Source organism: Galeopterus variegatus, unplaced genomic scaffold, assembly GCF_000696425.1.
Source record: "Galeopterus variegatus unplaced genomic scaffold, G_variegatus-3.0.2 Scaffold742, whole genome shotgun sequence".
Lineage (NCBI taxonomy): Eukaryota > Metazoa > Chordata > Mammalia > Dermoptera > Cynocephalidae > Galeopterus > Galeopterus variegatus.
The window spans coordinates 436,916-459,742 of record NW_007726853.1 but is presented as its reverse complement, the minus strand read 5'-3'; the positions used below and the strand labels follow the sequence as shown (position 1 = coordinate 459,742).

At 37.3% G+C, this 22,827-nt stretch overlaps 1 protein-coding gene across 1 annotated transcript in view; it reads left to right on the top strand.

Annotated features, from left to right (window-relative positions):
• Positions 1-22,827, top strand: part of PTPN21 (protein tyrosine phosphatase, non-receptor type 21) — a 73,803-nt gene that overhangs the window by 6,100 nt on the left and 44,876 nt on the right. The window contains exons 2-7 of the mRNA XM_008571984.1: positions 14,190-14,359; positions 18,412-18,509; positions 19,849-19,916; positions 20,713-20,783; positions 21,899-21,986; positions 22,365-22,453. Of these exons, the coding sequence (XP_008570206.1) occupies positions 14,190-14,359; positions 18,412-18,509; positions 19,849-19,916; positions 20,713-20,783; positions 21,899-21,986; positions 22,365-22,453 (584 nt within the window). The remainder of the gene's footprint in view (positions 1-14,189; positions 14,360-18,411; positions 18,510-19,848; positions 19,917-20,712; positions 20,784-21,898; positions 21,987-22,364; positions 22,454-22,827) is intronic.

Below are 22,827 nucleotides of genomic sequence, written 5' to 3'. Positions count from 1 at the left end.
TTTTTAATCATGTCATCGTGGATTTTAATTAGATTCATTTCAAATTGTTATTTCTTGTATAGTCTGCTTTCCTTGAACTTAAGGTTTTTATTCAGCTTAAATTTACATTTGTTTGGAGTTTTAAAAAGTTTTTTAATCCTCAGTTAGGATATAGGGAAGTTTGGAAACCCTGGATGTCTTTTCAAGATAATTTTTTCATGTCTTTGCTGTGACACATTATATGTTAGCTTTATAATTTAAATCTTTGAGGGCAACTTTTTTCCAGCTATTTCTGAGGGGTGTGTGTGTGTGTTGGGGAGAATCCTAATTGTTTTTTTCCATATATGGTCTACATACATAGCTACAGTTTAGAAGTTGAGTTAAACACTGAACCACCACTAAAATTACCTCCAAAGTATTTTGTTGAAGAGGGTGGAAAGCTTAGCAAAATTTAGAAGTTACTGTGGCCTCTCATTTCTTAACTGTAGCCTTTGGATATTTGGTTACCCTGTTGTGGTTCGTCATAGATCTTCATGAAATGTTTTTAAATTTGTATTTGCAATGCCTTATACACATGTCAAATTTTTGTTCTTCAAGGTATAAGCTCTAGGGGCCGGCCCGGTGGCGCATTGCTACAGTGCGCTGCTTGGGAGCGCAGCCGCCGAGGGTTCGGATCCCACATACAGACCGGTTCCCGCTCACTGGCTGAGTGAGGTGCGNAAAAAAAAAAAAAGTATAAGCTCTATCAGAGTAGGACTGTTGTTCACTGGTGTTTCACCAGTGTCTACAATAGTGCCTTGCACCTTATGGTACATAGGTGCTGAATAAATGTCACTTGGTTTAAAAATTAAGATTCTTGTTTTGAATTTAGATTGATAAGCATGGACTGCAGTTTTGTCAGCCTTTATTTACCCTATGATTTTATTTCCTGGAGAAAGTTGAACATTTACAAAGCTTTGTACACAGATATAAAAGCACTTTTTTCTTTAGACTTTCGTTTTTTTTTCACTTTGGGGCTACTTCTGAAGCACTTAGAAAGTGATCTAGTTCTAGTAACTCCCTGATTGCTGTGTCAGGGGAGTGTCAGCTTCTTCAATCAACTTTGAACATTTCTTACAGTGCCTTCTGGCAGATGGGAACATTTTTTACCTAAGGGGTTTGTTGGAATAGTTAGGAATGAAGCATATAATGCAAACCATTACTCTCGAGCACAACTTTAGAAAGTGTTCTTGGCCCCCTGATTGCTTTATTTTAAATTAGCGTCTTAGGTATTCCAAATATCCACTGACCTTATCTTGACTGTTATCTGAGTAGACCTCAAGAATTTTATGTGCATTTTCTTCTGTATTAGCTGTTTTCAAATTGCTTTATTTTAAATTAGCGTCTTAGGTATTCCAAATATCCACTGACCTTATCTTTACTGTTATCTGAGTAGACCTCAAGAATTTTATGTGCATTTTCTTCTGTATTAGCTGTTTTCATTTGGATTCTAAAAATAGCTGAAATATGTGTAAGGTATAATACCTGCAAACTTTTTTACCTTTTTGGCTGATTAGTTATTCACTCGGGTACAGATAAGATTGAGGTGTAGATAAGGATCAGTAAATATTTTCAGTTAGAGCTATTAGACCATCTTTAGCAAATATAGTGTTAGATTGGCCTCTCACTTAAAGAAAGCTTTCCAAAGTCTAAAACCAATCATAAATGATCAAGAATTTTTCTTTCTTTCTTTTTTTTGGGGTGGCTGGCCAGTACAGAGATCAAACCCTGGACCTTGGTGTTCTCAATACCACACTCTAACCAACTGAGCTAACCAGCCATCCTATCAATGATTTTTCTTGATATTTAGATTTTCTGTTACTTTTCTCATTTGGTCTCAGTAATTAAGAATTAATCATATAAATAGGTACAGTGTGGGAATTATACATACACACATGGAGATATTATGCATTTTAAAATATGTGATACATAATCCAACAAGTTATTACAAAATTTGGAAAACTGTTTATTTAAAGTAATGGAGTATTATTTAACCTAGGCTTAATGTCTGATCAATTTAAAGGCTAATAGTCTGAGGTGTTTTTCTTCCAGTATTGGATTTTTCACTTGAGACACGGGAGACATTCTTTACTCTCATTAATCTGCCACACTAGTGTAATCTCATGTTCATATGGAATTAAGCATGAATTTGCTCGTATGTATTGAGTTACAAAATGGTGGACATGGGGGAACTGACAGTGTTTTGGGGGTTCTAAGTTCTGTCCTGGTCCTTGATGTATGGTTTCAGATCTCATTCCTTATAATAACTCCAGCTTTCTGCTATCCTCCGTTTGGGTGAATGAGCATTATTGTACTGGAATTTTAACTTGCCTTATCTTGTTTAATCTTCACATCGAGTTAGGCATTATCTGAAATTTTGAAAAGTTTGGGTGATTTGCTTAGGATCGCACAGGTAGTAATCAAAAGAATCAGAATTTGAGTTCTTATCTGTCAGACTTATGCTTGAACTTGACTTTTAAATTTATGGGGTCATGGATCCCTTTGAGAATGTGGTGAAAAACAGAATTTTGCATACAATTTCAGGGGGTCCATTGACACTTCGCTCCATCCATGGGCCCAGGTTGTGGGCCTGGAGTCATCCTGGATGAGTCAGACTTTCCCCTTCTCTCCCTGTAGCAGGATCTTTCTTCCCTGGTCTTTCTTTCTCCAGAGTCAAGATGCTGGGAGGATGGCGTGTTTGTGAACAACTCAAGTAATTTGCCTCTGAATATAGTCTCCCCCCCTTTCCCCACCCCTACCCCTTCTACCACAAATAATCTGTTTTCAGTGGCCTTCATCTTAAGGTCTCTGGAAAGGCCATTTGAGATATTCATTTTCTTAATGGGACAACTTACTATTAAGGAAAAAGCCCCTTTCAGGGAGGAAAGAAGGGAGATCGTGAGTGGTAGATGCATGTTTGCCTATTTTTATCCTCCCAACAATCCTATGAGTGAGACACTGTTATACTCATCTTTATTTTACAGATGGGTAAACTGAGACACAGAGGTGTTAAGTAACTTCTCATGGTTATGTGGAAGAAACCATAACTAGAGTAGTTCTTCTGGCTCCTTGATCAGCATTTTTCTTCCCAGTATATGTATCTTGGGCAAGTGATAGGTGGCCTGCTGTGGAGCTCATGCCCTTAATGACAGCCTGGCACAGTGTGGCCTCCCAAATCTGATGGAGATTGTTATAAGTACTCAAGATATCTGTTATCATTTATTTTAATTTTATTATTTTTATAATTTATTATTTTTCTTAAAACGTTTTTGGGGCCGGCCTGGTGGCGCACTTGGTAGAGTACGGCGCTTGGGAGTGCGGCAGCGCTCCCCACCGAGGGTTCGGATCCCATATAGAGACCAGTCCGCTCACTGGTTGAGCGTGGTGCGGGCGCGACACCGAGGGTTGCGATCCCGTTGCCAGTTGCGGTACGGGCGCGACACCGAGGGTTGTGATCCCTTTACCAGTCACGAAAAAAAGACAAAAAGGAAAAAAAAAAACGTTTTTGAAGCCACATCAGGCAAAGAGAGGTAAGCATGACAAGGACCACATGATCCCTTTACCAGTCACGAAAAAAAGACAAAAAGGAAAAAAAAAAAACGTTTTTGAAGCCACATCAGGCAAAGAGAGGTAAGCATGACAAGGACCACAAGCCATCATTAGGCAAGCAAGACACTTTTGGGGAATCCCTGAGATGTTTAGGGCAGAGCTGTTGGAAAGGAAGCCTTTTGTGAGCTTGTTCCCTGGCAGAGTTGGAAGTATCAGGCTGATGAAATACTCCCCAGGAGAGTTCCCTGCTGAGAGATTTTTTCCAAAGCAGTATCTGGTTACAGTACTATTGGATGAATTTGGGGGTTTGTAGAGTCAGAATCTATATCAAAGCAAGAAAAAAATGGTAGAACCAGTGAGTCCCCTGAGGTGCGTGCTGCTTTTCCTGATGAGCTGGGTCACTGCTATTTAGCTGCAGTGCATACAGGTGCACTTACACCTGTTCAGCAGTTGGCACCACCAAAGTGTTTCCATTCTGCCATCTGTGATTTATGACCACGGGGACAGAGCCACTGTAACTTTTTATTCTATTTTGAATTCCTCGTTTACAGGTCAGAATTCTATCATTTAACCTTTATTTGTCTATTTTTTCATTGAGACTTTTAGCATTATGTTCTTTGAATGTAGATTAATTGGATATTGGATAATGAATGTAGTATAATTTCTATTATCCTGATACAACATACATATTTATGGCCAGGTCATCCTCCTCTTCTTTGTTCATTTGTTTATTTTTTCCTGCATGATGGGGGGTGGGGGGGGTTACTCACCATTCTACTAATGAGGAATACGGAATAGTCTTCTACTTTTAAATATAATGAAGGTGTCTTGTCTTATGTATGTATGTATGTATGTATTTATTTTTGGCGGCTGGCGAGTATAAGAATCAAAACCTGGACCTTGGTGTTATCAGCACAATGCTCTAACCAACTGAGCTAACTGGCCAGCCCCTTGGTAATATGGTACTTAAACAATTAAAAAATGATGAATGTATATTTCTGAGTTATGCCCCTTTACTTAGGTACCCTATGTTCCTTGGTGCTCAATGAGAAATGTAGTTTAAAAGGAAAGCTATTAAAACTTTAAGTGTGGCTCTTGTTAAATAGAACTTTTGTATTATTAATAAAAAGGCAAAATAGCTTTTCTGTATTAAAAAAAAGAAACAGTTTTACTATTTTCCTGGAGTGTGTATGTATATGGAAGAAGTATTCGTTATAACTAGAAAACCATCTTGTGGAGAAAAAAAGTTATTCCATGTATGATGAAATTATGATTTATAAACTTTGATTAGTGAAGAAAACAAGTATAATATTTAATAACAAATCTAGGAGTTTCTTCATGTGCTGTTTAGGATTTTAACAATGGAAGTAATTTCCTTGATTTTATAATCAGCTACTGTATTTCTTTTAACGGCGATGGAAAATATGTTGGATTATATCCTTTCAGGCAATAGAAATTAACCTTGACCAGATTCTTAAAAAATGTATTAAAGCCTGCATTCATTTAGATTTCTAAAATCCTCTTTTTATTCCCTTTGTCTTCTTATTGCTCTTCTTCTCCCAAATCACAACTGTTTCTGCCAACACAAAACAACCATAATTTTATCTTTTTTTTAAAAAAGATTACTGGTAAGGGGATCTTAACCCTTGACTTGGTGTTGTCAGCACCACGCTCAGCCAGTGAGCAAACCGGCCATCCCTATATGGGATCCGAACCCGGGGCCTTGGTGTTATCAGCACCGCACTCTCCCGAGTGAGCCACTGCCTAGTCTAAGAAAGGCATCAGGATAAAATTATATTTACAATTTTAAATGATTGATTTTATCAAACTCAATGCATCAGTGGTTTAAAAACCTTCTAACTAGTTTGTGTGTCCCTCTGCTCTGCTTTAAAAATAGTATAAACAAAAAGGCTCTTAAAATAATTAGATGAGAAATGACTTGGAGACTAGGAAAGGGTTTTCATTCTGAAAAGATTTGGACCTGCTTACAATAGCTGATGTTTCCTTAGAGGACTGTGATTTGGGGCACTACACCTTTTTTCCCAAGCTCAAATTTATAAACTCTTCGTCCGAACAAAAAGCTTGGTTATGAAATCACTTCGTTCTCAGAGTAAACGTCAGTTCATTTAAAGTATGTCAACCATACTGTGTCTAAAAAGAAGCCGAGTTCAGTTTAACTTTTGTTTTTATTGTAGTTTACATAGCAGTCACAGTTATTTATTTGTACAATTTTAGGGGAGTAGCTATGAAAAGTTTTAAACAGTTATGAAGAAATCATTGAAAAGCTTCACGAAACTATTCTGATATGTTTATTCAGAACAAAATAGGAAAGAAAGGGAGAATGTAAAAATACCTGACAATGACAAGTTTCACTAAAATTTCTTCAATGATAATTGAGAATTGATCTAGGGAATTGTTTTAGTCCGTTTTGTGTTGCTATGACAGAAATACCTGAGACTGGGTAATTTATAAAGGAAAGAGGTTTATTTGGCTTTCGATTCTGGGACAGCTGCATCTGTCATGGGCCTCAGGCTGCTTCTACTCATGGTGGGAAAACAGCAGCAGCTGGCGGGTACAAGCAGATCACAGGATGAGAGGAAGCAAGAGAGAGAGAGAGAGAGGAGTTGCCAGGGTCCTTTAAACAACCAGCTCTTGCGGGAACTAGTAGAGCGAGAACTCATTCATTAATACCCCCTCCCCCAGGGAGAGCATTAATCCATTCATGAGGGATCCGCCCCCATGACTCAATCAGTTTCCAACACTGCCACATTGGGGATCAAATTTCCACATGAGTTTTAGAGGGGACAACACATCCAGACTCCATCAGAGATGCTAAAAGATTCAGTGATTTAGGTACTTCTGTTGGAATGAGTTTCCCACAGGTCAGCCCAGCTTGTTTTGGTCACTAGTGAGAGTAGACAGAGCTGGGGGAGAAAGAGAAGGCACGTGGAGTGAAAGTTTCTCTTCAGGAAAGGTACTGGTAAGTTAGGTGGCAAGGAGTGAGGGACCGTAGGAACTCGAAGCCAGGAATTAAAGGCTGGGCTACTGGAAAACTTTTATTACGATTAAACCAAGCCCATAAACAGTACTGGGACAGGCATAACTCAGAAGATCTGGACTCGAAGAAGAGAGGATATGTGATTCTGGGAAAATATCCTAGACCAATGGCTGGTAATAGTTGAAATTTAAGGCACACAAGGGGACTGTCTGTACTAGGGTTTTTGTATTTCTTTTAAAAAACAAAAGGTCCTGGTATATCCTGACTTTGAATAAAGGAAGAAATTATTTTGATTATTATTCGGATAGTTATATTTTCAAGGAAAAAGCATGCTTGACTCAACTTTTGTTCTGTTTTCTCAGTCATACCCGAAGCAATCCTATCTTCTAAATTTATGTATTCATAACAAATATGAGTGCTTTTCAGTTTTATCAGCACAGTTATAAGATACAAAGTACTTCACAACTTTTTGAGGAAGGCAGGGTGCATGTTATTTTCTATGTGAAGAAACTGAGGACGTGATTTGCTTTAGAGCTGGTGAGTGGTGGAGCCTGGACGCAGGCTAAGCCTTTTGACGGTCTAGTGCTCTTTGCACTACACCACGCTACTAGGGGCAGCTATTGGAATTGCAGGCATAGCATCCTGGAGGAAATAATTAGTTCCTAAGCTACCAAACCCTGCAAAACAACATACATAACAGCTGGTAACAAAACAGCAACAGTGGAAATGTCTTTCATATTTGGCTTTGGAAAATATGCTCAAATTTACAAGTGAAGTAACAAAACCACAATTAAGTTGGCTAGAGTACTGTTAAGCTTTATTTAAAATGTTATTTTCTTAACTATCTTTGGGAAGTGAAGTGCTCTTCATAACTGACTGTGCCTAATAAACAAAGTTCACTCCTTTGTCTAAACAGCTATTTGAGTGCTAATCTTTGTAAATATTTATAAATTTCTCTGCTCTTCATAGACAAAGGCCACTGACTCTGATTATTACCAACTAAGATTGTTGTTCAATACATAACTAATTAACATTTAGAGTCATTTGTTCCTTCAGTAAATAACTCCAGACTCCTGTGCATTTGTAATTCTTCATAACTTCCTTTAAAGGGCTTTTGTTTGTATGTGTGTTCACCCTTGCTGAAAGAATATTACCCCTCACTTCCTTTTGCTCTCAACTTGCTGTTATTTAACAAGCCCTTTTTCTTTAATTTGTCACCTTTTAATCTGCTTTTGATTAGATAACCAAATCACTAAACTCATTCAAAGTATGCATAGAAGAAGAAAAAAGTTTCTGTAAATGAGATAGGAGAAATTTCTTCTTTATCAAAGGCATTTACTTTATAATTTTGGCTTTGACATGTGTTTCTACTGCTCAGACACATTTTTCCGTTTTCTATTCTTCAGTTACATTCAGATATAGTTGAGGTTGCAAGATAACTGTCAAACTCTACAAAATCTTGACTTAATTACATTATATAAAATTCAAATATTGACTTATTAGAAAATAGAAAATGTAATTAACTCATGACTAGGCTCATCCATTTCTGGCTCATTATTTATTTTTTTTTGGAGGCTGGCTGGTACAAGGATCTAAACTTTGTTGTTATCAGCCCCGTGCTCTAACCAACTGAGCTAACTGGCCAGCCCTGAATTTGATTTTTTTAAACATTTGTAAATAGTTTTAAAATTCTATATTTGATTTGATTTGATTGGTGGCTGGCCAGTATGGGGTATACTTGATTTTGATTATAAATATTTCTGATCTTTAAAATTTTTTTGAGGTGAAATTCACATAACATAAAATGAACCATTTTAAAATTAACAATACAGTGGCATTTAGTACATGCACAATACCATTTCTGTCTAATTCCAAAACATTTTCATCATCCCCAAAGAAAATCCTGTACCCATTAAGCAGTCACTTGCCATTCCTCCCTGTTCCTAGACTCTGGCAACCACCAGTTTGCTTTCTGTCTTTATGGATTTTGAAGGGGCGCACGGACGAAGGAATCACGCGAGACCCGGGTTAACAGTTCGCCAGAGAAGTTCCGCTTTATTCAAGAACTGCACGTACATTTATAGGGAGCTGCCTTCTGGGTTTGGATAGGGGGTGGACGGGGCGGTAGCTGATTGGACGGGGCTGGGCAGGAGGTGAGCCTTGACTTGTGACTGGCTGAGGTTTGGCGCGGGTGGGCTTGGGTGTTGGCGCTGAAAGGCTTGTTTACTGCAGAGAAGAACCCGGAAGGGCGCCATATTGCTAGGGAATGCTTCCCCCCCCCCCACTTGAATGCCCACGGTATCCTTACATTTGAGTGCCTACGTTATCCTTACAGATTTAATTATTCAGGGTATTTCATATAAATGGAATCACACAATGGTGACCTTTTGTGTCTGGCTTCTTTAGCGTAGCATAATGTTTTTGAGGTTCATTTGTGGTGTAACATGTATCAGGACTTCATTCCGTTGAATATTCTATTGTATGTATACTCACAGTTTATCCATTCACCTATTGATGGACATTTAGGTTGTCGATTTTTGGCTTTGCCAATAGTTCTGCTATGAACTTGTATGTACATGTATTTATTTGAGTACCTGTTTTAAATTCTTTTGGGAATATAAGGAGTGAAATTTCTGGGTCATATGGCGTTTCTATGTTTTAACTTTTTAAAGACCCACCAAACTTTTCCACAGCAGTTGAGCCATTTTCTTTTCCTATAAGCAATGTATAAAGGTTCAGATTTCTCCACATTCTCACCAACACTTATTTTATATTTTTTAAATTATAGCCATCCTGGTGGGTGTGAAGTGGTATGTCATTATGGTTCTGAGTTGCATTTTCCTAATGAATGATGTTGAGCATCTTTTCATATGCTTGCTGGCCATTCATGTATCTTTTGAGAAATGTGTATTTAATCCTCTTTCCATTTTTAAATTGAGTTGTTTGTCTTTTTTGTTGTTGTATAAGAGTTTTTTATATATTCTGGATACTAGACCCTTAGCAGGTACATCATTTGCAAATGTTTTCTCCCATTCTGTAGGGTCTTTTCCCTTTCTTGATATGGTCCTTTGATGCACAAAAGTTTTTCATTTTGATGAAGTAAATTTGTCTTTTTTGTTGTTGTTACTTATGCTTTCAGTGTCATATCTAAGCATCCATTTCCAAATCCAAAGTCATGAAGGTTTACTCCAGTGTTTTCTTCTAAAGAGTTTAAATGGTTCAGTTCTTAAATTTAGGTTGTTGATCCGTTCTCAGTTCATTTATATGTATGGTGTGAGATAGGAGTCCAACTGAATATTTTTGCATGTGTATCTCCAGTTGTCCCAGCACCATTTGTTGAAGGAACTATTCTTTCTCCACTGAATGGTCTTGGCAACCTTGTCAAGAATCAGTTGACCATAGATACATGGGTTCAATTCTGGACTCTCAGTTCTGCCCTTTTGGTCTGTATGTTTCTCCTTATGCCAGTTCAACACTGTTTTAATTACTGTAGCTTTGAAGTAAGTTTTGAAATGAGGAAGTGTGAGTCCTTCATTTTTGTTGTTCTTTTTCAATATCTTTTTCGCTATTTGGGGCCCCTTGCAATTCCATATGAATTTGAGGATTGGTTTTTACATTTCTGTGAAAAAGCCTGTTGGGATTGTAATAGAAATTGCATTTGAATCTATATATCACTTTGGGTAGTGCTGCCATCTTAACAATATCAAGTCTTCCAATCCATGAACATGGGATGTCTTTCCATTTATTTAAGTTTTCCTTAATTTCTTTCAGAAAAATTTTTTTGCTTTGTTTTTTTTGGCTTGCCAGTATGGGGATCTGAACCTGTGACTTTGGTGTTGTAAGGCTTTGCTCTAGCCAACTGAGCTAACCAGCCAGCCCCTTCCACAATGTTTTGTATTGTTCAGTATACAAGTCTTTTCATTTCCTTGGTTAAATTTATTCCTAGATGTTTTATTCTTTTATTGTAATAAAATATATTATTATAAATGGAATTGTTTTCTTAATTTCCTTTTTGACTTGCCCATTGCTGGTGTATAGAATCACTACTGATTTTCACATGTTGATCTTGTACACTGCAACTTTGTTCAGTTTATTACCTTTAGTAGTAGACTTTTTGAGTATGTGTGTATATTTTGGAGATTTTCTATATATACGATTTAGGGATTTTGTATATATCTATCTGTGCATAGAGATAGTTTTACTTCTTTTTTTCCAGTTTGGATATCTTTTATTCATTTATTTTTGCCTAATTTTTCTGGCTGGAACTTCCAATACCATGTTAAATAGCAGTGGTGAATATGGGCATCCTTGTCTTGTTCCTGATCTTAGGGGGAAAACTTTTAGTCTTTCACCATGAAATGTGATGTTAGTTGTGGGCAGTTTTATCATGTTGAGAAGTTCTCCTTTACATCTAGTTTTCTGAGTGTTTTTTTTTTTTTATCATGAAAGGGTGTTGGATTTTGTCAGATGCTTTTTCCACATCAGTTGAGATGGTCATGTGGGTTTTTTTCCTTTGAATTAATAATATGGTATATTACATTGGTGTTTTTTTTTTTTTTTTTGTATGTTGAACCACCCTTGCATTCCTAGAGTGAATCCTACTTGGTCATGATGTATAATCCTTTTAAGTTGCTGTTGGATTCAGTTTGCTAATATTCATTGAGAATATTTTGCATCTATATTTATAAGGGATGTTGGTCTGTAGTTTTCTATTCCAGTGATATTTTATGTCAGGCTTTGGTATCAGGGTAATGCTTCCCTGTAGAATGAGTTGGAATTGTTCTCTTCTCTTCTTTTTCTCCCCTTTTGTTTTTTGAATGGGTTTTAAATTATTTTGGGAAGTTAACTATACAGATTCTCAATATTGTTATTCAAGACAAACAAAAAAATTGACTTATACAGAAAACTCTTTGCCTGATGAGAATTTAATAACAATATTTTGTTGCTAAAACCCCACCTACTTATCTTAGGAACAAACCGTATTATAGTTGTAAAATCTCATGGAATAAGATGTTGTTACTTGATGTACTTCTGCATTTGTAGAAATTCTAAGAAAGCATTGAATACAAGGATTATAATGTTATGAGATTTTAGTTACCCACATGTATATAAACATTTTTAGCAGCAATTTTAGAAATGTAATACCTTTCTGGAAGTATTTAACAACATAGAAACTTGATTTTGGCTAGCCTTAACCACTTCTTAAGATAAAACTTGAACACAGGGGCAAGTACCAGAGCAAATACTTTACTACAATAAAAATGGACCAATTTTCAAATGTTAAATCTTAGACTCTTCTATATTTAAAATATCTAATTTAAAAATAATATGATAAATCTACCATTCTTTTCAGTTGTTTGCATAATTAGGTAAAGTCTTTGCCACTCCTTTCTAAAGTATATAATTTTTGAAACTAATTATGATACCATTTCATAAATGTATTTATCCATTTCTTTTCAATTTTCTGTGCATATGTGGTGTGAGTAATAGATGCATCTCTAAAATAAAAGGAGTTTTTCTTTTAGAATGTGCTGTTTTTTAGATGCTAGCAGATTTTTTTTTTTTGTTTAGATTTTCAAAAATTTGATTTCCATGCAGTTTTTCAAGGATAGATTGTTTCTTTTTTTTTTTTTTCCTTTTTGTCTTTTTTTTACTGACCGGTAATGGGATCGCAACCCTCAGTGTCACGCCCGTACTGGGGACCGGCAACGGGATCGCAACCCTCGGTGTTGTGCCCGCACCACGCTCAGCCAGTGAGCGGGAACCGGTCTCCACATGGGATCCGAACCCTCGGCGGGAGCGCTGCAAGCGGCACACTCTCCAGTGCACCACCGGGCCGGCCCAAGGATAGATTGTTTCTATAACTTCTTCCTGCATAACTTTGGAGGGGCAGTGTGGTATAGTGTAATGGTTTTCAAACTTTAACGGACCCAAGAATTACCTGTGAGTAATAGATCTTTAGGGCCCAGCAAGCTCTCTAGGTAATTGGTAGAGGTGGTCCAGGGCCAATATTAGTTAGCGGTGGTGATTTAATCTATGATATCATACAGTTCTTGGAATAGAACCTAGTACATAGTAAATGTTCAAAACATTCCATTCATATGTGATGACTTGGATGGCAACTAAGAAGCAAGAGAATATTCATTGTTTTCATTCAACAAAATTTACTGAATTCCTGCAGTATTCTAGGAGCTTGTGGACATAAAGGGAAAATGGACACATTTCTCTTGTTGAATTTATTTGATAGACTATTTTTAAAAACATAGATCTTCCCTAGTAAAAAACTGAAAGATAGAGTGAATATTGTACATTGCATATTGTATATGCTTATATAATCTTTCCCCTGCAAATTAAAAATTCATTCTTTATTTGAATGAGGATTACAGGTTAAAGAAATGGTTGGGTCTGAGTATTATTTCTCAGTTTCATTGTTGCTCTAAAGCTATACTGTACAATACAATAGCCCCTAGAGACTTGCGGCTATTTAAGTCAATTGAAATTGAATAACATTAAAAATCTGGTTCCTCAGTGGCAGGAGCCACATTTCAAGTGCTCAGTGGCCACACGTGGCTAGTGATGCTTTATTGGACAGTGCAGATGTAGACCATTTCCATCATCACACAAAGTTCTATTGGACAGTGTTGCTCTAGAGTCTAGAACTACAAAGCAGTAATTTTCCTATTGCCTTGATCTGTAAATTGATTTTGAGGTAAGTATTAGCCGTGTCCTGAGGCTGTCATTTCAGTTCTTAAGTGCATTAATAACCTTTCAGGTTGACCAGGCCCAGGGTTAGTATTGATTTACCTTAACCGTTTTATTACACAGCAAGTGAGATCTAAATGCTAGTATCTGGGCATTTTTTTTTTAAACCTCTGAGTAATACACATATGCTGTTTTACTCTATTAGGTATAACTTTTCTCGTGTGTGTGTGTGTGTGTGTGTGTGTGTGTGTTTGTGTGTGTGTGTGTGTGTGAGAGAGAGAGAGAGAGAGAGAGAGAGAGAGAGAGAGAATGAGATAAGGAGAGAGGATTCTCCACAGCATTACAGTTGCTTTAAATTTGTATTTGATGAACTGTGGGGGCAAAGAAGAGTTGCAATTCCATCTGTATTACTAGAATTTATAATATTTACATGAAATAATTTATTATGAAATTTGAGAGTAGTGAAAAGTTGGATTAACACTATTTAGTCAGAATTGTACTGGGTAGAACCTTAGTTATGCTTATTTTAAAATATTAATTATGATAAATTTACTATTTTGGTAATTAAAAGACTAAAAATAATATTTTTCAGTATATTTGTTGTTAAAACCTGTATATAAAATTGTGCAGTACCCATGACATTCTGATGTCTAGGCCACGAAGGCATTTTTTTTGTGCACAGTTCAAGAAATAACGTGCAAGTGCAATGGACTTTTTGCCTCTGTTGCCTGAACACGAGTATCTAGATAGGGATAGGGTTTTGCCTTTTTTTTCCCCTTCAGTTTTTGCTATTGTCCCTTTCTGAGAAGAGAGGCAGTAGGAGACTGTTGTCACTTGGTCCTAGGTCATGGATTAGTGCAATTGAAGTCATTGAAATCATATTGTCATTACTGCCTCCTTCAGTGACCTTCCATCTTTCCAGGTCACTTACTTCAGCCTCTGGTATTTCAACAAGCAAAATCAGCGCCGGTGGGTAGATTTGGAAAAACCTCTGAAGAAGCAGCTGGATAAATATGCGTTGGAACCTACCGTCTACTTTGGAGTGGTGTTTTATGTGCCTTCAGTCTCACAGCTGCAGCAGGAGATTACCAGGTGAGAAATTACATGCTGTTTGATTTTAGTAAATAATCTAGTGAGATTAGAAAAAGTGAAACTAAGGTTGAAGCCAGGAAATAAAGTCTGAAACTTTGCCCTCCTGCCACACATTTTTTTTTTTTTGCCATATTACACAGAGGTTCTGGTATGTGGCATGTCAGGATATTTTACTACATGTTGGATGAGTTACGGGTTCACTAGGCACAAAGGAATAATTAAAGGGAAAAATGATGTTTTTACCCTGGCTGTGAACTCTTCTTGTAGTGATGTCACCATTAATGTTTTTGTTGTTTTATTTCTGATCCTTTGTAACAAGGAAATGAGAGAGGAGATTAAGAGAAATTAGTCACAAAATCTGTGTTTATTCCTCAAGGAAACGTGCCAAAAGGTTCTTAATAGTTTTCTGACTCCAGTAGCTATGTTCTGTAGACAGGTGGGAGAGGAAGTGGGGGGGCGGGCAGAGAAAGAGATGGAGGGAGGTGTTTAAGATCTGAAAATTTTGACCAATAAGTGTACTTTAAAGGGACAAAAACAGAAAGGGAAGATAATATTAAGGAGAGGATAGAGGAACTAAATATATATATATATATTTTTTTTTCCTTTTTGTCTTTTTTCATGTCTGGCAATGGATCGCAACCCTCAGTGTCGCACCCATACCAGACCTGTAGACAGGTGGGAGAGGAAGTGGGGGGGCGGGCAGAGAAAGAGATGGAGGGAGGTGTTTAAGATCTGAAAATTTTGACCAATAAGTGTACTTTAAAGGGACAAAAACAGAAAGGGAAGATAATATTAAGGAGAGGATAGAGGAACTAAATATATATATATATATTTTTTTGCTTCTAAAGGTAAAACAAAGAACAATGGAGTAAAATTTGAATTCTTGAGCCTGCCTTCCAAAGTTCTCCAAAATCCACCACTACCTTATCTTTTTAACCTCTATTTAACATTACTTTTGAGCTAAGCTGGACTTCTTTTAGTGCTCTGAACATGCCACATGCCTTTTCGTCTTTATGTCCTAGGTCTTTTTCTCCTATTTATGTACTGGAGTACTAGTCATCTTGTGAATTATAGTTTAGGAGGTACCTCCTCCGTGAAGCTTCTGTGACCCCCCCGGCTGGAATGAGCTTTGCCTTTTCCAGGCTGTCCTAGAATTTATTTGCTTGTACTTGTGTTAAGATGGCAGTTGTCACAGCCTCTCATTATAGGTGTTTGTGTACATGTCTTATCTTTTTTTCTTGATTTTTTTTGGTAGCTGGTCGGTACAGGGATCCGAACCTTTGACCTTGTTACAAGATGGTGCTCTAACTGAGCTAACCAATCAGCCCTTTTTTCATGATTTTAAATCCATGTTTTCTTTTGCTTTACCTTTTTTATGATATCTAACATAGTGCCCTGTGGATAGCAAGAACCTGATACTGCCCTATGTTTGTGGAATGCTGTTTAAGTCTGCCAGTTAGTTATTGGAAGAGGAAAGAAAACCAAAGAAGCCAAGATCAGGTGGTAGGGGTAAACACAAATTAACTCCAAAACAGGTCTGAGATATAAATATTGGAGAGAGAAGTGGAAGCCAGGAGGAAAAAACATGAACTGATCACTTTAACTCATTTAAACATTTATTGAAGATAGGGTATGATCTAAGAACTATGTTGCTAGTGTTGGAGACTAATACACAAGTGAATATGGCTTTAATCCTGCTCTGGAGGAATTGCTTTCAGTCTGGTGGAACTGGCAGTTCGTGTAAATAAATAATTACAGTATCTTATGATAATAAATGCTTTAATTAAAGTTCTGGATTCCTAGGGATGGTTGCATGGGGAACTTGAACAGGGAAGATGAAGAAGCTGATTTTTCTATTGACTTTGGAAGGAATTTTCTAGTTAGAGGCAATAGCTTGTGCAAAGCAGAGGGAATAGTGAAAGTGACTACATATTTTCAAGAAGTTTCAGCTATCACCTAGTGCGGTGAGAGGAGATTTTAAAAATAGGCATGTCCTAGTCATAAAGTCATGGTACAATGAAGAAGATGTTTTCAAGTTTTAATGGAATGGAATAATCAAATTTGCATTTTACAAAGATCACCCATCATGGAAGGTAGATTAGAGGTGGTAAGACTATAGGCAGGAGACCAGTTAGGAATATCTATGACATAATCTAGGCATTAGTCTAGAATAGAGACCTGAACAAAGGCTTAGTTGTAGGAAGGATTGAGAAAGAATGGGCCTATCAGATTCAGTCAGTAAGACTGCTCATTGATTAGGTGTCAGAGAACCTGATAAAGGTGTATCATTAAGGATTAAGTGTGGTCATATATAACAAAAGCATTGACTCTGGTTTAAAAAAAAAAGTCCAGAGGTCAGCCATGCAGAGCTTATATGACAGCTCCACAAAGTCTCTAAGGACCCTTGCTTTTTCTCTTAGTGTTCCATCATCCCAGCATGTTCTTTCCATTCATGAGGTTGTCTCATGGTCCAAGATATCTAGAGAAGCTTTAGCTGTCACACTCATAGAGTCAGAAAGCAAATAAGTGCTTTCTTAAGGAGTCAGAGAGGGAGAGAAGGATTATGAGGTGTACAAGGGACCTTCTGCATGTAATTAGTATGCTCCTTGTTTCGTGATGGTTTTATAGGTATATTCATATGTCATCTTGTGCACTTTAAATTTGAGTAGTTTATTGTTTGCCAGTTATACCTCAAAAAAGGTGTTAAACAAAACCCATTCAAAGATATTTTAAGAAAATAAGATGGGAGAAAAATAATTTAAATAACAAATCGATAGAAAATAAAGATGGCTCAATAGACTGCACTGGCAGAGTCAGTAGGTCTCCATTCAACACTGTATCCCCAGCATCTAGACAATGCTTAACGTATTGTAGCCCCTAGTAATTACCTATTTATTTACTAAATTAGTGAATTAATAAAAGTGAATAAATAAAAAGAAGTAATAAATCTTCACTTGAGGAGAAGTGGTACAGATGAAATACTGCTGACTGGCTTACAGTGTATGATTGCTGATAATAACAGCTACTGTCTGAGTGCCAGCTCTCTTCTTAGTCTTATGTTAAGAGCTTTACTTGTGTTACTTGAATACGTTCAGCCCGGTGAAGAGGTGATGGTGCCTTCATTTTATTGGTGATAGAATTTAAACCTATAGGGGCCGGCCCGGTGGTGCACTGCTACAGTGCGCCGCTTGGGAGCACGGCGGCGCTCCCGCTGAGGGTTCGGATCCCACATACAGACAGATCGGTTCCCGCTCACTGGCTGAGCGAGGTGCGGGCGCCACACCGAGGGTTGCGATCCTGTTGCCGGTCCCGGTCCGGTACGGGCGTGACACTGAGGGTTGCGATCCGTTGCCGGTCACGAAAAAAGACAAAAAGGAAAAAAAAAAATTTAAACCTATAAATTATGACTTGCTCAAGTTCAGGCAGAATACTAACTTGGAGAGCTGGAATTTAACCTAGGTCTGCTTGACACTAAAGCATGTGCTGGTAACTGGGTGCCCTATGTATTCAAAGTATAAAGAGAGTAAACAGAAATAAATCCACATAACAATGTTAGGAAAGTGTCTTAGTGGCTATTCTTTTTAGGATTTCATCAAAAATTTTTTTTAATATAAGCCTGGTCTGAAATATCAGGAACCATTTTCCTCTGGCTTTACTTTCCAGGGCTAGGGAACTTCCAGCAAACAGGGTAAGCAAGGTCTTTTACTGCCAAGTTACTGGTCAAAGAATTTTTTAAGTAAAGACTGATCATTGATTCTTCATTTTTCCACTCAAAAGAACAAATTGTAGAGACTGTCTTACAGGGCATGAGACAGATGACCAGTTGTCTTATAGATGGTTTTAGCTTTCAAACAATCACTGTTAGGGATGAGTGACTCATTAAATTGATTCTATTGTGTGTTGTGTAGGTATAGAGACGGTCGACAGTCCTGTCATTCTTTGAAACCATTTGGGGTTAATGTTTTATTTTACTGGTTTATGTTCCTGTACCAAACTGTGTTTCAGTTGGAGGTAATATTGATATTGACTTTATAAAATTGACATTTTTATAGGTATCAGTATTATCTGCAGCTGAAGAAAGATGTCTTGGAAGGAAACATTCCTTGTACGTTAGAACAAGCAATTCAGCTAGCAGGCTTAGCAGTTCAAGGTAAATAAGAGCAATTAGTAATGTAATAGTTCTGTCAGATTAAAATATGTGTTATAACAAAAACAGCAAGGGATTCTTAAAAGGATTGGCTTTCTCTATATATCTTTAGTAGTGTTTATATATTAGTGCAATATTATTCTGTTACCTAAGTAGCTTCCTTTTGGGAAAAAATGAATTTGGATTACTTCAGTGAAATATGAGAAGTCTGGAAGGGGGGAAAAATGAATTTGGATTACCTCAGTGAAATATGAGAAGTCTGGAAGGGGGCAAAAATGAATTTGGATTACCTCAGTGAAATATGAGAAGTCTGGAAGGTTAACCATGTTATCATATGTCAACAGAGCAAACAATCCAATACATAATAATACATATATATATGTTTTTAAATATTTAATATGCTAGGCATTTATCTAGTTCAAGGACTTGATCTATTAATAACTAATACTTTAGGAAGAAAGATGTGCCAATCAATGAGGTTGATGAGGTTATATTCACTTATACTTTAAGTACATTTCATTTGTTTGGTTTCTTAAATAATTGTCCTGGATTATGCATCATCATCAGTCATAATGGATAAAGATTTTGCACTTTGCAAGCATTTTTTTAATTGTTTAATTCTTTCATTTTTCACGTGTCTAATCTACATGTATTTATATGTACGTATATACTTTGGGAAGATTTCTGATGGGGCATTATTTCTAATGATAACTGACATTTAACCTTGGGAATTGAAATTTAATCCGAAGAATCATTAATAAAATCCCTCCAGATATTAGCAGGCATGGAGACATGTATCATTTCTAGACAAACAAATGCCTGATACACATGGAGCCACATTCCTTTTCAAGGTACTTCACATTTTCTTTGGCTTTAAGACTTACTTTTTCATAAGCTTTTTGCTGATCTGTCCATTTTTTTTTTAACAATTTAAAATCTCAAAACAAATGTATGTTGCTATAACATATTCAGATATCTAATCCCATGCCCCAGAGGTAATTACTACTGTCAATAGTTTGGTTTCTTCCTGACATTTTTCATTATATAATCAAGCATACATGATTACAGGGTGGGTTTTATTTGTTTAATTATAAAAACAAGATCATATTATGTTTAGTTTGTAACTTGTTTTTTACTTAATTCATAGGTGTTTTTTCTAGTCAAGACACATGAATCTACCTAATATTTTTAAAAAGACATTTAAAAAATATACTCTTTATCACTGTGGAATGAATTTGATTTCTGAATTACAAGTACGCTGTCTATATACTGTATATTTTGTTATGCATGTTTCACTATGCAAATTAAATATCAACATGTGAATATTTGTCATTTTGTATAGCTGATTTTGGTGATTTTGATCAATATGAATCCCAGGATTTTCTTCAGAAATTTGCCTTGTTTCCTGTGGTAAGATCTCTTTTGACATTGGGCCTTTTTATAGTTTATTCCCATATCCTTAATAATCCCTGAAATGAAGTCCATGTGGTAGACTTACTAGGCAGGAATATCGTTAAAAATCAGTTCTCTCTTATAAGCATCTCAAGTGTGAATGCTTTCCTTGTTGTTGTCTTCTTGGTCCTTGTGAACCCATAGAAACAGAAGGGTCTTCAGCCACTGTGCTGTGCCCAGAGAAATTCATTTTCTATTTGGATGTGAATCTACAGAGAGGGATTCACTTTCAGCTTCTGAGGAATCAGGCAGAGGTTTTGCTTTTAACCGAAGGCTTGAAACCTCACAAAGTTATGTTGAAATGAATTTAGCTTATCAGCAGCAATTAAAAAAGTAGATGGCAAAAAGACACTGCCTTCTACTTTTTAAGTCATTGCTAATGGAAGTGAAATGAAAACTGTATTGGAACCACCAAGGGAGGTGGTGTGCCCTTCTTCTGGGTGTCTGCACAGCAGCCAGAGAATGCAGATGTTGTTATTGTGCTGGGCTCAGGACTGGCCAACGGGTGTGACCATCCTGAAATAACTCAGCTTCCTCTGGGATGAATTGAGAAGGCACGGCAAACTTTTTTGGCTCCTGAGCAGAAGCCACTTAATTCCTTAGAGAGTTCACGATGTAAGCAAAGCTTGCACATATTAATACTAGGCATAATTTTGCTGCTAGTGACAAGAGTCAGTAACACTCAATAGCAGTGATTCCTCCTAAGAAATTGGGATGAATTGTTATGTACTAAACTGCTGTATATTTTCCTCAGGGGTGGTTACAAGATGAAAAAGTATTGGAAGAAGCAACCCAAAAAGTGGCCTTACTACATCAGAAATACAGGTAACACTATTTTCCTGATCTCCACTAGCCTGAGTTCATTACTCTGGAATTAAGGGCCCTCCACAAGTTGATTACATTCTGCTTTCCCTTCTGCTATTCAAATGAACCATTTTTTCATTTTTTCCTAGCATAATTGATCCCTCAGGCACACATTGCTCTGCCTTTTGTCACTTTTATTCTTTCATTTGTGCATTTCCCTAAAAGGTAGGTTAGTACTCTGTATGAGGAAGAGTGCTGAGTGCTGTGGCACAAAGATTAAAGGAATAATTCTCTGCCTTCCAGGAGTGCATTCCCAGCCTTGCAGTCTGAGGGATGGGCAGAGTAATCCATTGTAAAAGTAATTAAAATACATATAATAAGATACTGGGTGCAGTGGGAGAGGTGTGGGAAGAATGTGTTGGGTCTGCAGGGAGCATGGGCTTTGGCAAATCCCAGAAAATGACAAAGAGGGAATCTTGAAGGATATTAGGGATTGGCCAGGTCCACAAGTGGGTGACAGGTATACCAGGAGGAGGGATTAACATTTACAAAGGCCCCAGAAGTGTGAGGGAACATGGTTTATTCGAAGAAATCAGGAGTTTGGGCTGGCTGCAGTGTGGTTGCTTTGGGGATGTGGGGTGCAGCAGCAGATGAGGCTGGAGAGGCAGCTTCTTCACCTATGCTGCCTTTCTGCCATCCTTGCGGTGCTCCAATCACCTGAGCTAAAAGGGATTTCCATCTAGCCTCCTTGTGCCCTTATTCCCTGCATTTATCATCTTGCACATGATTCTTAGTAATGCCTGATATTTCAGATAAGCAAGTACTTGGTGGTTTAGAAAAAATCCTGGCTTTCACTCAAAGAAGATTTTTTAGGGGGTTGTTTGATCTTCCACCTCCCCTCTTACCTTCCCTCTTCAAGGGATATAGGATCTTATACACGTATAACTCACTCTTAGCATTCAGCACAGTGCTTTGCATTCATCACTTTTTGGTAAATACTGATGGATTGCTATAACCAGTTACAGATGAAATGTTTAATGTCTCATGCCAAATTGGTATGTAGTTTTTAAGAAAAGCTTTATATTGAAAACTTTTTAGTTTTGTGAACCATCTTACCAACGTCTTTTGGGTTGCAGAGGGCTCACGGCTCCTGATGCTGAGATGCTGTACATGCAGGAGGTAGAGAGAATGGACGGCTATGGCGAAGAGAGCTACCCTGCCAAGGTACACATGGCTCCGAGGTTGGGACTCTCTAAAATTGGGTTCAGTAGTTTAGGAGAATAGCGGGGAAGCCCAAGTTGCCTAGATGTGCAGAGTCTGAAGACGTGCAAAAGTCTGGAAACTTAAAAGCTGAGATCCTTGTGGCCAAAATTTTATTGTGAAACACACTCACATTTTTCAGTTCCTGCTTTGAAATGGTCTTGGAATAAAGGTCCTTAAGAAGATAATACGTTTATGTAATTCAGACTCTTTTTCTTCAGAATAGGTGCATGTGCAGGTCTTCTGAGCATTTTATATCTGGGGAACAAGTGTAGGGGACTAGATGTAGTTGTAGTTTTTATGCACCTGTTTCCCATTTCTTTTTCTGCTTCTTCCTTTTAGGATAGCCAGGGCAGCGACATATCCATTGGAGCATGTCTTGAAGGTATCTTTGTGAAACACAAGAATGGAAGGCCTCCTGTGATATTTAGGTATTTTTCTTACCTCTTTCTGTGGCTCCCGTTGATGAGTTTTTAAAAATGTACTTAGAGTAGTTAAATTGCTCACAAGTCTTTCCCAAGAGCTCATTAAGTAATGGAAATATTTCCTTTCTAGAATAAAATGCCAACTGAGTGCAGTGGTTCTTTTAATAAGCCACTTTCTTCAAAACCAAATGTGCAGAAAATAGTGCTTATAATGATAGCCTATTTATAAAATGCTTAAAAATATATGAAACTTTTCTTGCCATATTGAAGCCAGTCTTTGTTTTGATGTGAATTTTTCATTTGAATTCTGGTCTCTAGGGCTATTTCCTTCCTTCCTTCCTTCCTTCCTTCCTTCCTTCCTTCCTTCCTTCCTTCCTTCC